At 44.0% G+C, this 17,809-nt stretch overlaps 1 protein-coding gene across 1 annotated transcript in view; it reads left to right on the forward strand.

Moving 5' to 3' along the window:
* Nucleotides 1-4,759: 4,759 nt before the first annotated feature.
* CLCN1 (chloride voltage-gated channel 1) overlaps nucleotides 4,760-17,809 on the forward strand; it is a 33,371-nt gene continuing 20,321 nt past the window's right edge. The window contains exons 1-7 of the mRNA XM_027841284.1: nucleotides 4,760-4,939; nucleotides 10,522-10,666; nucleotides 11,785-11,916; nucleotides 12,300-12,428; nucleotides 12,694-12,827; nucleotides 13,043-13,120; nucleotides 13,580-13,658. Of these exons, the coding sequence (XP_027697085.1) occupies nucleotides 4,760-4,939; nucleotides 10,522-10,666; nucleotides 11,785-11,916; nucleotides 12,300-12,428; nucleotides 12,694-12,827; nucleotides 13,043-13,120; nucleotides 13,580-13,658 (877 nt within the window). The remainder of the gene's footprint in view (nucleotides 4,940-10,521; nucleotides 10,667-11,784; nucleotides 11,917-12,299; nucleotides 12,429-12,693; nucleotides 12,828-13,042; nucleotides 13,121-13,579; nucleotides 13,659-17,809) is intronic.

The following is a 17,809-nucleotide window of genomic DNA, read 5'->3' on the forward strand; positions in this document are numbered from 1 at the left end:
CCAAGTGTCCCCAACACCTCTGTCCCTGTGGCTCACCAGATGCTTGAAATCTTTCATTTACCTTGCAAGCCTACCTCACTAATTTCTTCATGTTGCCGCCAGAATCCAAAAAAATTAAACCCTAGCCTACTCATATGATAATGAACCAACTACACTTCACCTCTGAATAACCACTCTGATAGTGTCCATGGACAACTCCATCAAGCATTCAGAGTCCTGTCTGAATTAAATCCTAGGCAGTTTGGCAGGTAGTAGGTCAGGTGGGTTCAGTAAGTCTGTCAGTCTTGCTGAAGGAGTGTAGAGTAAATGGATGGTCTACAGTAGGATTCCACTTCTCTACCTGGATGGGGTTCTAGCCTTTAAGCAGCTTACGGGGTCTTGATATATACTTAAAGGAATAACTATAGTGGCAGGAAATAGTGAGTGAATTGTATAGAAGTAGAACAAATTTGGGGATCAAAGAGCCAGGATTAGAAAGGGTTAAAGGAAATGAGCTTTGTTGACCTTGGTAAAATACAGGGTGGGGTGGAATGATAGGAATAATAAATTGGTTGTTAAGTTGGTGATGGATTATAGAGAATTTGTGGAACAATGATGAGAAAAAAATATATAAAGATAAGGAGCTAGGGTGCCTGTGTCAAAGAGCCCTTTCTCTTACCCTCCCCTAAAGAAGAAGTTGTCAGTGACCCAGTGGAATCACTAATAGGAAAAATAGGCTGAAGGAGATTGATCTAAAGGGTAGGTGGTAATGTTTTAGTGTGAGCTTGGAAGGAAATCACTAGTGGAATGCCCCAGAGATTTGTGCTTGTACTATTTACTATATTTATCAGTTTGTAGGCATGGGTGGCATATTTATGTTTATGACATTTGCAGGTGACAAAGGAGGCATAACATTTGAAATGCAAAATCAGCATCTAAAAAGATCCCGATGAGCCAAGAGCTAGACCAAGTCTGATATCATGAAATTTAATATGGATAATGGAAAGTCTTATACTTGGATTCAAAAATTCAACCTCATAAACTATAGGGTGGGTAAGGCTTGACTAGATGGTAGTTCATCAGATCTGAGTGGAGGCTGTTCATGTACTTAATATACTTGTAATGGAAGTCCCCAAAGCTGATGCATCTGAGGTTGCATTCAGAGAAACGTGTTGGATTAAGGAGGTGATAGTCTTTGACAAACTGGAGAGTCTTAATGCTCATGATCAGTCTCAAGTTCACATCATGAGTGCAGGTGGAAGGAACTTGGGATATTTAACCTATTTAAAAGTAGACTGGGCAAGGAATGGTGGATGGAGACATGAAGATTTGGGTTTGAAGTAAGGACAAACTTCCTCACAATTAAAGCTATTTAGAATAACTTGCCCTGCCAGGCAGTGGGGTATTTACCAGAGGTGGTTCGGCAAAAGCTAGATGGCTACTTGTTGGCAATGTTATGGAAAGAAATTCCCGTGGTGGGGGTGGGGTTCTGTGGATGAGAGGAATGCCCCAAAGAGGATATAAGGACTTGAGGGGGTGGAATTGAAAAAACTGCAAGATAGTTTGAGGCATCAGCAGGTCAGGGAAGCAGGAGGGATGAAACAAGGTTGTCCAATGAGACTAAAGTTGGGAAAGGAATTTCCACAGTGAGGCTGTTTTTCAGTAGTGTGACGCTTGAGAGATGGAGTAAACTCTGTCTCTGAACTGAGGATTCTTTGTCTTTCTCCCACCCTATTTAACAAGGGTGTAAGGGTGTTAGAGGTTGGATTGCACAACTCTGTTCCCCTCTTCCTCCTCACCTTCATCTAAAAGGATTCTCTTCTAAAATTATCTCTCTCCCTAAACTGGAGGCTATCCTTCTCTTCCCTCCCCCCACTCCCTTCTTTAGAACTTAGTGGATAAGAAGTAGGAGAGGCAATAGCAAAAATAAAGAGGGAGAGACTTGCTTTATCCTCAAAACCCCACAAAACCAATCTTAGGATATCAGAGTGAGGAGGTACCATTGATAAGAAAGGTGTCCCTAAATCCTTTGCCTGGGTGGGGTTGGGGGGCCAGTTACCAGAGCAGCTCTTTTTCTCTGTCCCCCAATATCCGGTCTCTGGCTCAGAAAATCCTATACCTCCCTACTTGTGAGCCTCAGGCTTTCCTCCAGCCTTCAACACAAAAACACACACAATCCATTTCTTGGTCTCCTTTTCACATTTCTCATTTTATCCCTTCCTCTAGACCTCTTCTGGTTATGAGAAATATTTTAATTCAATAGATAGTTCAACTTTCCAAAGCATCCCTGCAGCATTGACACAAGCCCCTTAATCTCAAATTCCTAACCCACTTCCTGTCTTCCCAGACCTTGGCCAAACCCATATAGAGCTTGTGGCTCTTTGTTCATCACTGACTTGGAAATTCAGAAAGTTGTTTCACTTCCCAGAAACTGTCTTTTCTTCTGGCCTCTACTCTCCAATTTGAGAAGCCAGTGCTGGGTTAACAACTATATGAACTGTCCCAAGTACTTGACTCCTTCCTCCCACCTATTGACTCCAACTCAAATGTAGAGAGGTACCTCTAATGATAAGCAGTTGTCTTTGAGGCTGTCAAGCTCTTCAAAAGTAATACTTTACTGTCAAGGACCATATACATGGAAAGTAGGAGTGTGTGTGTGTGTGTGTACACACCTATAAAAACAGATGTATGTAAACATGTATAAATGTATACACACACACACCACTAATTTTCCCTAGGATGAGAATCTTTTCTGTTTCTGAAACTTCTTTGAGTGATGGTCTAACCCCTCCTTAAGTCACCATCATGTCCTTGCCCACTTCTCCCCCTTTCCCCTTATAGAGGGGACTTTGGGTTGCTATAGGATGTTTGTGAAACTGGTACATGTTTAGTGACCCATTCCTTTCTTCTCTCTCCCCCAACCCTGTATAGTTTCCCTGGACCTTGGCCAGAATTAAATTGAAGGCTAGACCTTTGAGTCTCTCCTTCATGCCATCCCAGAACTTTGGGACAAACCCAGGCAAATGTCCCCAGAACTCTGTATTATTTTTGTAATACATCATTTCCCATGTTCATACTAATACCATGGCTTACCCTCCCATTGTCTTGAGGTCTGAGCTACCTATTCATTTATAACTTGTAATTAAGAAGCAGGGTGTGGGGGTGTGGGGGTATGGTGGGAGGGGTGATAGTTAAGACAGAAGAGAAAATGTCCCAGGGAGGTAGAGGTAGAGGGAACATCAAGCTTATTGGGTTTTGCTCTTATCCTGACACATTTATTGAGCTGTGGTGGGCATGATGATGCTTCTGCATCATCTTTTATGTTTCTGTCAGGCTTATCATGAGTAGGCCTATATATGTGTACCCTACTAAAACAGCCCCCAAAGCTCTCATAGCACACCCTACATCACAGGTTCCCAACCTTTTTCAGATCCTGTTCTCCAGGATTTTAGTGAACCTTCCTGTATCCCTTATTCAATATGAAATATTAAAAATTTTAGATTTTACAGTGCATATGCGCATGAGAAATAAAAAATTAACTTTTCATAAATTGTCCCCTTTATAGCTTCCTGGATCCTGTGAGGATATACATACCCCAGGTTGAAAGCCCTTTTTGCTCTACATCTCTGCTTTTCAAATCCCAAATTCAGTCTTATTCCTCTGAATCCCATTCCTTCTATAACTAACAGACATTCCACAAGCTTTTTGAGAACACAGCCTTTCTCACTCTCTGGCTAATACTGTAGAGAAGGTGACGTTCATAAATCAGCCTGGGATGTGGGAGAGATCAGAGTCCAGGGTCATTATCCCTCTGTTTCCCACAGGCACTCCACACCCCAGGGGAGATAAAGGCAGGTACAAGAGAATGGCATCAGAGTAGTTATAGCTTTTACTGAACACAGGGAAGCTGTAGAAAGATGGAGGAGCAAAGGGATTCAAACAGACAGGCAAGGACGGACAGATGGAAGATGTTGCAAAAGGGTACCAGCCCTTGGAAAGATAGAGAGCTAGGGATGGGGCAGCAAGTAGAGATGGCAGAGCAGCACCAGCTCCTCTCCAAGGTGAGTGACTGCCTGGATGTCATCCAGCCGCTGATCCCCAGACTGTTCTAGGCCATCATCCTCTCCCACTCATCTCTACCTCTCTCCTCACCCCCACCCCCAAGGAAAGTATGTAGAGTAGATTAGAGAGATGGAAGTCCTGAGCAAGACTTCATCCTGGCTTCCAAAGCAGAGGGACAGATTTTTGCTTGATAGAAGGAAAAACTTTCTAACAATAAGATCTGTTCCCATATGGAAAGGACTCTCTTTGTGTGGGTGGTGCCTCATTTCTGGAAGCATTCAAGCACAGGCTGGATGATCACTTGTCAGGGATGTTGTAAAAGAGATTCCTGTTCAGGTATGAAGCAGACTGAGTAACCTTCCAATGATGAGACTGTGAGTCTATGACGGGTATGTTTGGCAGAGAGAGTTGAAAAGAAGGAACCTCTATGCCCTCGTTAGTGTTAAGCTGGAGGAGGCACTTGGCAGTGGGATGGGGAAGGGTTCTCTTCTCGGGGAGTCCCCTGTGGGCCCTTCCCTTCCCCCCTCCTCACACCTGTTTTGACCCCAAGCAGATCAGATGTGGCAGTGGGGGGGTCATGTGACAGGGGGTGGCTATAAATAGTAGGAGGGTGGGCATGCTGCCCTAGACTCCTTGGGGCCAAGTAGGAGGTGAGGTTCAAGGAACTGTTGGGGAATAGGGGGCCAGTCAGGCCGGGGCCCAGCCCAAGGCTGGGATCATGGACCGTGCTGGGTCACTGAGACCAGGGGGAGAATCAAGCTGGTGGGGTAGTGCCCCTCAGTACCAGTATGTCTCCTTTGAGCACTGCACCAGTTATGGCCTGCCCTCTGAGAACGGGATCCATGAGCACAGACCTCAGGGGAATACAGGCCCCCGGCCCAACGTTCATCCTACACAGGTATGATAGTGGGTAGGGGAGTGGGGGGGAGGGTGACAAGAAAGCAAAGAGAATAGGTGCTAGGTAAAAGAGGAGAATTGAGCAGATTTGGGCAAGGGGGAAGGAGACTGAGCACAGACTAAGGGAACTAGGAGATAGGAGACGAAATAGCAGAAGGTGGAAAGATATTAATATCTTAAAACTGGAGAACTAGTTTTAAAAACACGGTCTTGTTCTCTGTCTCACAGAAATGGAGATGGATAGACTGAGGCCAAGAGAAACAGACGTGTCTATAATTATGCACACATGTTCATGTATGAACTACCTAGCTCACGCAAAAATAGGCATGTTATGAGTAATCTTTACCTGTACATTCATGACTTTATGCTCTCCAGCTCTCCCCATACCCCTATCCCACCATGTATGTATCAATGTTTGTATTCCAATCTGTTCTCACTATCATCCATGCATGCATACACTTTTTTTAGAACGTTTTGACTCGTCTGGGGCATGTATACACACATGCACACAACATACTTTCTGAATTGTATAGAACTATCCATGCTACTGTGGTTATACCTACCTCTGTGCAGTGCAGGTGTGCTTGCTGCCTTTACACTTATATACAAACATGCAAACACATGTATATGCAAGCTATAGAAACTACTGTTACTTCCTATGGACACCCCACCCCCCCACCTCTGGAAATAAAACACAAGAGTGGAGAAGGCTGAGAAACTGATTGAATAGCCATATTTCAGATACATCAGTGTAGGATGATGTAGCAAATTGTTGCCTCATGTAAAGAGGGATATCAGTTGAACACCTCTCTCCCTTGGCATTGGGGCAGCTAGGTAGTGCAGTGGATAGAGTGCCAGGCCTGAGGTCAGGAAGACTCATCTTCCTGAGTTCAGATCCGGCCTCAGACACTTACCAGCTGTGTGACCCTGGGCAAGTCACTTAACCTCTGCCTGCCTCAGTTCCTCCATCTATAAAATGAGCTGGAGAAGGAAATGGCAAACCACTCCACTGTCTTTGCCAAGAAAACCCCAAATGAGGTCACAAAGAGTCAGACATGACTGAAATGACTAAACAACAAAATCCATGGCAACACACCTGGTGTTGTGGAAGATGCAAAGGTGTGACCCCTTACCCTTACAGTCTAGTTGAGAGAAACTGGATATATATGAATGAAAAGATAATACAAGACAGTGTTGAAGCATGAAGGGAATAACACAGTGTTGTAGGGATTTAGAAGAGGGAGCCATTACTAGGGACTGATAATTCCTAAGTGTACTCTAGTGCACAGGTTGGAGTTAGAGGGGTGAGGAGGAAGCTTAGGAAAGACAGCTGGAGCAAAGATAGACATAACTGAAGGGAGAAAGAAATTGGGAGAGGTGGAAGGAACCAATTCAGCTGGAGAAGGAATTGTGGTTTGGCAAGTAAATGTGATTGAATAAGGAAGGTGGAAAACAGCAGAAAATGTGGAGGAAAGAGAAGAGATAGTAGCAGAGAAAAATGGAAGTGGTGCTCAATGAGGAAGAAAATATATTAATGAAGGGTATTTGGGGAACATGTCAGAAAAAAAGAGTAAGCCTTACTTTATTCCATGGGGCATTTTGTTGCCTTGGGCTGAAGGGGACCTAGGAAGGATGGGAATCAAATTGTCCAGGTGGCATGGGCATTCTAGACTCCACGGAGTCACTGATTCTCGAATTTCTCAGGGCTTTCTGAGTCCAGGACTATGAGCTCTGGGGGCATCTGCATAAAAATCAGTGATGTGGTAAAGGCACTTTGGTGTTCAGGAGAGAGAAAAGAAACAGTCATTGGTTAGAAAGATCAGGATGGAATTTGCCCTAATGTCAGGGGAAGGCTCAGAGCTGTAGTCAAAGGAGCATGGGTTCTACTGTTCTGCTGATAAATTTTAAAATAATTGAATACCCACTTTGTGTCCAGCAAGAGAATACAATTTAGTGGGAGAGACAAGAAAAGCTTATTTTAGATATTAGAGAACAGCACAAGAAGCATATAATTTAAGTGATAAACTATGATACCAACTAAAAATGTAATAGTGGTTTTGAACTGGCAGAAGCTATAGGGTTCCACCTAGTTACTAGCTGTACAACCTTAGCTTCTCTGAGCCTCAGTTTCCTCATTTGTAAAATTGGGATAAACACCCCTACTTACTTCCCACACAGTTGTATCAGATGAAATCATATATATCAAAGTGCTTTGTAAACAAAGTGAAGCACTATTTAATTGTCAAATGTTATCAACACTATGAGGTGGCCCCTGAGCTTCCTTTTGACTTTGAAATTCTGTGATTCTGTGGGTTCAAATGGTCAGAAAAGGCTTCATGGAGAATGGTTCCACTTCAGCTGGGCTCTGAAAGATGTAGCATTTCAGCAAGGGGAACAGCCCAAAGAAAGACTTCTGGGTGGGTAGCATGACATTTCAGGGAAAAAAGAAGAGACTGGCCTGTCCAGGAATGAGAGTACAAGCTGCTAAGTAGTCAAGCATACCAGAAAAGAGGTAGGGTGGCATAAGATTCTGAAAGACTTTGAGAATCAGGCTGGATTTTTATTTCTTCCTTTCCCTGTCCTCTTCTCTTCTCCTCTTCCTCAGTGTAAGGGGTTAGCGCTGAGCCAAAGGGTACATATTTAGCTCTTTTAATCTCCTCCCACCCAGGGTCTGATGTCAACCCTCCCTCCCGCTGTACACACCTACTTCCCCCTCAGCCTGGGACCCAAGGCAAATCGAGCATCATGGCCAAAGAAAGTTAAGCAACTAGCTTTGGGAAGTGGATTCAGTTTTACCAGCCTTGGCTTTGCTATCAGAGCCCCAGGTGGAGGAGTAAAAGCAGGCACTGCCCCAGTAATTAACTCATTACAGAGAATGGGATGCCCCTAGGAAGGTCTGTGTCTCTGTCCAGGGCTGTGAGCTTAAGTTTCCAAACTCAGTGCCTTTTATTGTGAAATCTGATCTCTCCTACCCCAGCTCTCAGAACCAGCCATATGGCCTGAACTGACCCTGGTCCCAGAGGATAAGTGATTGCAGGAGGAATGTCATAGGATCTATATGCGCTCACCATTGTACACATGCTTGACACTGGGATTTGCTGAACAAATCTCCTTGGTCCCTCTCTGAAATCTCATCACATCTGCTAGATGGTAGGACCTTTGAGGTGTAGGGTTCCTAGGCTATGGACATCCTCACTCGCAGCCCCCACACATTAGTCGATCTCTGGTCATCTTACTCTGGGGAAAAGTGGATTGACAGCTGTGGAACTTGTTCCCATTTTGAGTTATTGATTCACAGGATCTGTGGACACTGAGAAAGGGATGGGAAAAATTAAGTGGAAACAGGGAAGTGAAGGGGGGAGTGTGAGGGAGGGAAGTCCCCACGTACTATCTTTCTTTTTCTAAATAGGACAGTTGAGGCTGTACACACCAAGACAAAGATAGTATAATTTTATAGATCAGGATTGTCTGGCAGGATAGTATAGTGAGAGGGGGAAGGGTCTTGAGCTGGGGAGATGGCCTGTGTTTCAATATTATGAGTAAATTACATGTAAAAGTATCTAATTGACATCTCTGATTAGAGCCCATAGTTTTGTGTATTTTGAACCAGAAAAAAAAAACTTGACTCTAACACTCAATGCTTCCTGTCTTCTTGTTGTTGTTTGGTTGTTTCAGTCCTGTCTGACTCTCTGTGACCCCATTTGGGGTTTTCTTGGCAAAGATACTGGAGTGATTTTCCATTCCCTTCTCCAGCTCATTTTACAGATGAAGAAATGGAGGCAAACAAGGTTAAATGACTTGCCCAGGGTCACACAGCTAGTTAGTGTCTGAGGCCAGATTTGAACTCAAAGAGATGAATCTTCCTGTTTCCAGGCCCAGCATGCTACTCCTGCCTTGTGCCAAAACAAAAAGAAATTGGGAGATGAATGACAAAAGAAGAGTGGGTAGACAAAGATGATGATAGAGGGACAAAAGCAGGGGTAGGAACGACAGAGGCCAGAAGATATGAAATAAGTGGAGAGGAAGAAATTAGGAATGAATGAGCAAAGGGTAAGAGTGGAGAAAGAGAAGCAGAGAATAAAAGATGGATAGATGGATGAATGGTAGCCCCAACTATTGATGCCTGCTTTTTGGGGGCTGAAGAAGCCTGTACTTTAAACCTCTTCTGTTTCTGTGAGTGGCTCTATCTCTGTCTCTCCATCTGCCCCAATTCAACAAACATTCAGTACCTACCATGTACAAGGCACCATCCTAGGTGATGCAGACCCAAAGACAAAAACAATTCAGTCTTTGCTCTCTAAGATAATACCAAATGTTTTTGGCTGCATACTCCGTCAATAAGAAAAGAAATGATGACTCGTCTACAATATGTGTATATTTATTTATAAATGATATGCTTTAGCTACTATTCCAACATGTTGACATAAGATGTACACAGAACAGAAATGGGATATAGATGAATAAATAATATTCTAAATAATTTTTGTTTGATTTCTTTAACAGTACAAAAACATTTTGCTCTCACTGAAAATATTATAGATTGAATATACATCATTATTTTAGAAGAACTTTTGGTTTAACAGTTTGTGATACAGCAATTCAAAGGTCTGGTTCTACATTCAGTTTACTGATTTTTAATAACTATCATAGCCGGAAGAAGATAACTCACAATGATATATAGAGCCAGGCAGAGTGGTGCAGCCAGTGGAGGCTGAGGCTGGTGGATCTGTTGAGCTCCAGACTTCTGAGCTGCAGAGGACAAAACCAACTGGGGTCCACCCTAAGTTCAGTATTAAAATGGTAACATTCAAAATTGGAGGGCCATCAGGTTGCCTATTGAGGCAGCTAGGTAGTGCAGTGCCTAGAGTGCTGGATGTAGAATTGGGAAGCCCTAAATTTAAATCTGTCTTGAGACGTTAGTTGTATGACTCTGGGCAAGTCACTTAATCTCTGTCTGCCTCAGTTTCCTCAACTGTAAAATGGGCATAATAATCATACCTAACTGGAAGAGCTGTGGGGATCAAATAAGATAGTATTTTTAAAGCATTTAGCATAGTTGCCTGGCACATAGTAGGCAATGTATGTTAATTCCCTTTCCTTCTCCAACCCCCAACTTCCTCCACCTACCCAAGGAAGAGTGAAGTAGCCCTTCTTGGAAATGGAGCAAGTTAAAGCTCCCTGGCCCATCAGTAGTGGGATCAGGCCTATGAGTGGCTTGTGTATTTCCAGCCTGAGTGAAATAGACCCAGTCTTAAGTAAAATAAACAAAATTTAAAAATTAAAAAAATATATGGAGGCCCAAATGAAATACGTTGTTGCTTGTACTTAACTAAATCAAAATACTCATTTTCAATCACACCCAGCAATTATGCTAAGGTTTTGATAAAAATAGGAAATTTCCATCATTAGGGAAGTGGTCTGTGGTCTTTGAAGGACAGATCTCAAGCCCAAAGGGTGACTGTACCAGGTGGGGAGAAAGGAGCTGATGATGTCCAGGTAGTTCTGATTTCCTAGTGGTGAGTGGCCTTCTTACTTGCTTCCAAATTGTCCATTGAGGTGGTTTTTGGGGTGGGGCGGGGTCAGGGTCTTAGGAGCAGGTTGCAGGGCCAAGAGAGTTCTGTGCATGGCTGCTTCAGCACCCAGCCCACAGGTAGCCCCCGAAACGTTGCCTCGCCTCTTACGTGTTGTACCAGCTCCTCTCAGATCGTCCTTGCCGCGGATTGTTCTGGTCTATTATAAGCCTCCTTTTTTTCCCTCCTCTTCTGAGGAAAGGATGTGAGGGGGAAAGACGAACCTGAGCAGGTATGGAAAGGCACCTCAGCCCAGTTCAGGGGAGATCAGACATTTGTGCAGCTGCTGCTACTATTGCAACGGTAATGGGGTGAGTCAAGCTCAGGCAAAGCTGGCTTTTCTGACTGCCCAAGGACCAGTGGGTGGCTGACTTAATGTCCACGATGGACACCAGCAGGGGAAAGGAGAGCCCAGAGCTGGGCAAGGGTGTCATTGTGCTGAACCCCTCTGCTGCTCTCATCGTTTCTAATTCCTGCCAAATAGATCATCTTGCGTACTCTGGGAGATGTTTTAAGGACCATTGCTTTAGGAACACATATACTCACTTTTCCCTTTTCTTAGGTGAAGAAACAGAAACTAATTTGCTTCTTTCCTCTCCTACCTAGCTCTATGGCCACCATCCAGAACAACCCTTGGATTTCTCTAGCAAGGAAAAGAACATGGCAAGTCCCAGGCAGACAGCTCCCAGCCCTGCCATGGACAGCAGTGAGGAATATCACCATTCCAAGTGCCAAGGTAGTAGGGACTGAAGCAGAAGGGATTTGGGGATCCATGGAGGTACAGAAATTGTGGGCAAGTTAGTCATCCACCTAATAAGTGTCATACCCAGCATTAGAATCTAGGTTTCTTGATAGAGAATTCAGAGCTTTTCCCACTGCAACGTAATAGTAGCTTAGCATTTATGTAGTGCCTACTGTATGCCAGATACTGGGGTAAGTACTTTATAACCATTATCTCTTTATATTTTTGCGATGATTATTTGATCCTCACAACAACCCTGGGAAGTAAGTGCTATTATTATCCTCATTTTGCAGTTGTGGAAACTCAGGCAAATAGAGGTGAAGCAACTTGACTAAAGTCACATAGCTAGTAAGTGTCTGGGTAGAACTGAACTCAGTCTTCCTGACTTCAGGCCCAGTTCTTTATCCACTGCACCAGCAATAAGATAGCATCAGAGAGAGAGGATGACACTGAGGGCAAAACGTAGGAGGGACCTTTGGGACTCTTCCAGTTGTCTATTTGAAGCTGGCCCACCTTGACCTTCCTCTCCTTCAGATTGTGCCCATCGAATGGGACAAATCGTGCGAAGGAAATTGGGAGAGGACTGGATCTTTCTGGTATTGCTGGGATTAGTTATGGCGCTGGTTAGCTGGAGCATGGACTATGTCAGTGCCAAGAGCCTGCAGGGTATGTCTGACCCCATGACCGCAACATTCTAGACCTTGACCCCAATTCTCTCAGTTCCCAGTTCCTAGTTGATCCTAAATCTCTTTCTGGCACTGTCCCCTCCTTGAAGGGGACAAGATGATTCTAAGATTACTTCCAGCTCTAATTTTCTATGATTCTTCATGTGTTTCTTGGGTCTCTGATCCAAGATAGCTTTATATCACAGGTGAGGAAAACAATGCCACAAGGTGAGGGTCCAGCCCTGACCTCTCTTGTCCCTTTAAGTCTCGGAAATCCTATCCTCATCAATGTATCTCAAGCTATGGCTACCTTTTTGCCTATCAATCTATCTGTGTTTATTTTGTCTGTTCTCCGTATCTGATTGTCTGCCTCCACCTCCCCAGCCTACAAGTGGACATACTACCAGATGAAGCCCAATCTTGCCCTTCAGTTCCTGGCCTGGGTCACGTTCCCACTCACCCTCATCCTCTTCAGTGCGCTCTTTTGCCACCTCATTGCCCCACAAGCTGTTGGTGAGATCTTCCCACCAGACTTTTATTTCAGCTCTCAATTTCCACCCCATGGATCTGTAGGCCATTAGTACAAACTCTTCCTTCTCCCCATTCCTGAAAGCTCATTCCGCAATCTCCCTGAATCTACTTTTGACTCTTTCCCTCCCATTTCCTACTAGCCTCCACTGGTTCCCTCATGACTACACTCCCCTACCCTTATTTCTTTCTTCTGGCTAGCCCATCCCCTTCAGATCTCTGGGTCAGCTTTGTCCCTCTCCATGTATAGGCTCTGGGATCCCTGAGATGAAGACCATTCTTCGTGGGGTAGTTCTAAAGGAATATCTCACTCTCAAGGCCTTTGTGGCCAAAGTCATCGCACTGACTGCCGGTCTAGGAAGTGGCATCCCTGTGGGCAAAGAGGTAAGCACAATTGATAGTTGGGTAAGAACTAACTGAGAGCTATAAGGGGGTGGCAGAGAGGCAAAAAGGACCTAACTGGAGTGGTGTCATAAGGACGTGAGGTATAATGAGAAACATGGGGAACAAGCTGAAATTGGAATTCATAGGCACTGGATAGCTGTCCAACATTAACCTCTAAACCTCTTCCTTCCTCCCTCTTCATGGTTCTCCCCTAGGGCCCATTTGTGCACATTGCCAGCATCTGTGCTGCTGTTCTAAGCAAGTTCATGTCTATGTTCTGTGGCGTGTATGAGGTAAGGACTGGGAGGTAGGATGAGAAAGAGGCCAGCTTGGGAAAAGGGAGTTGGGCTAGCTGCTATAATGGGGCCAGATAAATTTTTCGGGGAGAGGGGAAGGGAAGCATCGCCTTTGCTCTGGGCTGGCCATGATGCTAAGTGGGATATTGGGGGGAGGGAGGAAGGGGCAATGCACTAACCCAGGCCTTAACCCTCAAAATCCGTGGCCCTTGGAACCATCATATCCTCCCTCTACCCTAGCCTGCGGCTGTCCCCATACTTGTTCTCTTTTCTTGTGATCCCTTGCCATGTCACTCCCCAACAACACCTTTTTCTTCCCTATATTGTCCCTCTGTGCTGCCCCTTCACAGCCCCACCCTGCTTCCTTCCTATGTTAATCCCACCCCTTTGTGGACCCTCCCCCAAGTTGGTCCCTCTCCCCTCTCCTGCCCTGTCCTGCCTGCTTCTCTGTTGCAGACCGTGCCTGAGCAGCTTGATCTCCTGGTGTCAGCCTGTGCAGTGGGCGTGGGATGCTGCTTTGCAGCCCCCATTGGAGGCAAGTTTTACTTCCTCCCTTACCCTGATTGCATTGCTTAAGCAAGATTTAGGGGTGGTAGAAGGGGTGTGGCTTTAGGGGCAAGGCACAGAGGATGATATACTGAAGTCCTTGATTTCCATAGCAGGGATTGGGTAAGGACAGGAGTTAGCAATTCAGAGAGTAAACCTGGACCTCTGGCCAGGCATCAGCACTTCCAGCCAAGGAGAGTATTTCCTAAGGGGCATTGTGAAGTCGCTTCCTGTTTCTCATAACCCCAAGGGTTCTAGTCCTATCTGAAGTCACTGTATATCTCTCTCTAATGCTAATTCCTGTTCTGGCTGGACCTGGTTTATCTGGGTGAAGCTCGTGGGAAATACTGGTCGTCACAGATTGACTACCTTGTCTGTCTAGGCTTTCTGAACTTTTACATCTTTTCCTGTTTCTGGTGGAATGCTATGAGAGTTCACTTCCTGTTTGTCAAAGCAGATGATTTTTTTCCCATCTGGGGCAATAAAGTTTCAGGGGTCATGGAGACTGATGGGGTCACCATAACCAACTTCAGCCCCATGACTCAGCCCTGTTCCTCACCGAATGGTGTTTTCTCCCTCTCTGTCTGTCTGTCCGTCTCTCATCTCTCCTATCCGTCCCTTCACCTGTCTCTTCCCTAGTAGCAGCCATACTATTACGCTGATATCCTGACGGTGGGCTGTGCCGTGGGAGTCGGCTGCTGCTTTGGGACACCGCTTGGAGGCAAGTGATTGCTGACATACTGACCAATTCCCCCATTCCCTTTCTAACCTGAGTTTCCAACTTCCTTTCCCCTCTTCTGATACCACCAGCGTTAGGAAATTATATGTATACATGGGTGGTGGGTATGTGTGTGTGGGGGGGGAGGTGTAAGCATGTGTATACATACTATATGTGACATATAGTGTGTGTGTATACATATATATATATATGTATATATACACACACACACATACCTAAAGCTATATGGTATGTGTACACACTAGATGTTGGCAAGACCGAAGAGTCTATACACGTCCTTCCTGCAGGGTCCCCTGTCCCAGTTTCCCCCTAGTCTCCTGCCCTATGCTGCCCTTTAAAAGTCAACAATTCCATCCCCCTGCTTCTAGCCATAATAATTATTCTTAGCACTGCTATTATATTGCTTATCCTCTAGGGAAATTTGCCAGCTTTTTAATGACTCACACCCTCTTGCTAACAGGAAGTTCCTCTTTCTACCTAACCTCAATTTCTCTTTGCTTCAATATAAATCCTGTTTTGTCATAAGTAGCCAGGGAAAAGCAGCTGATCATTAGCTTCTTTATCAACCTTTTAAATACACAAAGCCAGAAATGCAGTGCTCCATTATGTTCTCCTCAGGTATCCAGAGTCATTATCCTTTCTTCTTTTCAAATATAGACACTGGTTTCTTTGGTCCTTGTCTAGATATTTCTTTTCATCCTCTGAAAGTTTTCACCAGTAACACTCAGGAACAAAGCTGGATTTTCCTACCCTACTTTTGGACAGATGTTCTTTAGATTGATGGGCAGGAAGGGGAGCAACCCAAACTGATGTTCTATGTCCCTGCCCAGAATTCTGCTCTGGCTTCCTGGGCAGCAGGGAATTAGTGTTGGGGTGCTAAGAGTGGACCAAGTAACTTAACCCCTTTCCTGGAAGCTCTCAAATTGCTTTGCATTTTGTTTTCAGAATTTAGGAATTTAGGTGGTCTTTGCATAAGTGATTGAGTCATCTTAGATGGAGAGTGAAAGGTACCTGAGTTCCAGAGCTGAGGTTACCTCTCTCCCTACCTATTAGGCAAGCAATAATCATTCACATTTTCTTTAGAATGAGTAACAGATTAACCAATGAGGCCCAGACAAAGAAATAAAAATACTTGTATAAGTTTGCCCAGTATACACTTTTAGTAGTAATCAGATCCAAAGCCATCCCATTGGTCAGGGGAAAACAGACTTTATTAGACTGAGCATTTCTTTGGAAAATTATTCTTTCCAGTAAGATTTTTACTTGTAATTTCAAAGAAGAGAAGACAGGGCTGCAAGACAGTGATAAAACAATGCTAAGTTGGAGGAACAAAACAGTGGAGAAAAAAAAAAAGATACATATTCCCTGAGGATGAGGCGTTGGACTAAGTGAATCTCTAAGGTCCCTTCCAGCTCTCACATTGTACATCTAAAATGTCAGCAGTATGAGGCATCTTTTCCATTATGCAAATGAAATCAGTGCTTTCAGTCAAGGAGCCAGGATTCCCAAGGTTAAGATGGCTAAGGTGACCTGGATCAGGAGAGGAATGCTAAAGACAAAAGCTTCAAGAGACTGACAAATATGTCCGTATTTGTGTGTGTGTACATATATGTCTGTAGATAATGTAATTATTCTTTGACAATTCTAATTCAAAAATATTCTCTAGGCCCACTGGATACAGTGTTAAAGAATGAATAAAGGTTCATATGGGAATGATAGGATATGAAACACCAGGCAAGTACAAAGATATGTGTCATGTATCTGTGTGCCCTTCCCAGGGCCTACAGAGTCTTTTGTACATGTTTTTTTCTGGTTCAGGTTCATGATTTTATCAGTGTAGGGAACTTCCTTCAAGGAAAATCTCTCTAGCAATGCAAATCTGGGATTTTTCTGCAACTTATGATCCTAGAGAGTTGTCTGAGAGCCCCAGAGACAGTAAATGACTAGCCCAGGGTCCCATAGCCAGTGCGTGTCATAGGTGAACCCAGATCCTTTTCGCCCTGAGACTGTGTCTGGATCCACTATATATATATCACTATGCCTCTCATAGTGCTTTGCACATCTTGGGGCCTTAATAAATAATTATTGAATCAAATTTGTCGTACTAAAAACAGAATTCTGTACTGAAAGGGGCTATTTAATGTCCAGAGGGGACAAATTCATTAATTAAGGTTCTTTTTGCATTTCTGTTGTCAGCTTCAATCATTGTAGTCATTAGTGTTTATCAGTGAATCTGAATTTCCAAAGTCACTTAGAATCCAACACTGTTGTTATCCCCACATGAGCCTTTATTCATTTTTTAGCTATCTACTGAGCCCAAAGAATATTTTTGGAATGGAGTTTGTTAGTTTGTTGTTGTCGTGGTTTTCTTTTAACTGTTAAATCAGCTGAATTCCTATGAAACAAAGAGATTTACCTTTTAACAAGAACTCTTAATTTATAAGGATCCCTGCCTCTCTCTTTCCCCTCCCCCACTGGAATGAGCAAGGAATGTTCTTTTCCTTCCTGTAGATTAGTACATGGCAAAGACCCAGCCCATAGGGGAGACACAGACTGCAGCAAGCTATTCCTAGCCTAGGATATTGGAGGCATCCAACTGTCAACTCTGAGAAGCGTGCTAAGGTGCCTCATGGCCCTAAAATGAACACAGATACAGATGACATCACTAATGCTCTAACGAGAAAAAAAAAATCAGACTCAGAAAACACACACATACACACACACGCACACACACACACATCAGATATGTCATCTCTTGAGTTCTTAGATAAAAGTAGGAAAAAAGTGGCCAGATAATCCCAAATGGTGAGTGATTCCCAAAACATGTCCTGTTTGTTATGCTTTGGGAGCTCATTTCTAATTATAATCAGTTTAGGCTAATGTTAAACTGAGTTTTCATGTCCTGAATGCACTGACTGACAGCAGGGGAAGTGTTCCAGAAGTAAGCTTAGGTAAAGGATGTCATCCAGGGTGGCTTGCTGACCAAACATGACCAAGGAATCTGTCAGTTTATAGTTGAACCATCAAAAGTGGGCTATCTTTCATTACCAAAAAAGGAAAGAAGAGGAACTTGCTTCACCTGATTTCTCAAGAGCACCATTCTATGGCTAGATGCACTGGGCAATGGCTTCCATTGGAAATTCCATAGGAAATTTTGACCTGGAAGGGATCTTTGGGACCATTTAGTCCAACCTCTCATTTTACAGATAAGGAAACTGAGGTCCAGGGAGACTAAGAGACTTACCCATAGACACAGAACTTCCAAGTATCAGAGGCAGGATTTCAGATCAGCTCTTCCTGACTTCAAGTCCAACACCCTATCTACCATGCCATGCAAATTGTCATCTATACCATGATAGACCACTGACCTGCCTGGAAACTGACATTTCTACCCTCAGATT

The sequence above is a fragment of the Vombatus ursinus genome, unplaced genomic scaffold (genome assembly GCF_900497805.2).
Source record: "Vombatus ursinus unplaced genomic scaffold, bare-nosed wombat genome assembly UNPS02014858.1, whole genome shotgun sequence".
In the NCBI taxonomy this organism is placed as follows: Eukaryota; Metazoa; Chordata; class Mammalia; order Diprotodontia; family Vombatidae; genus Vombatus; species Vombatus ursinus.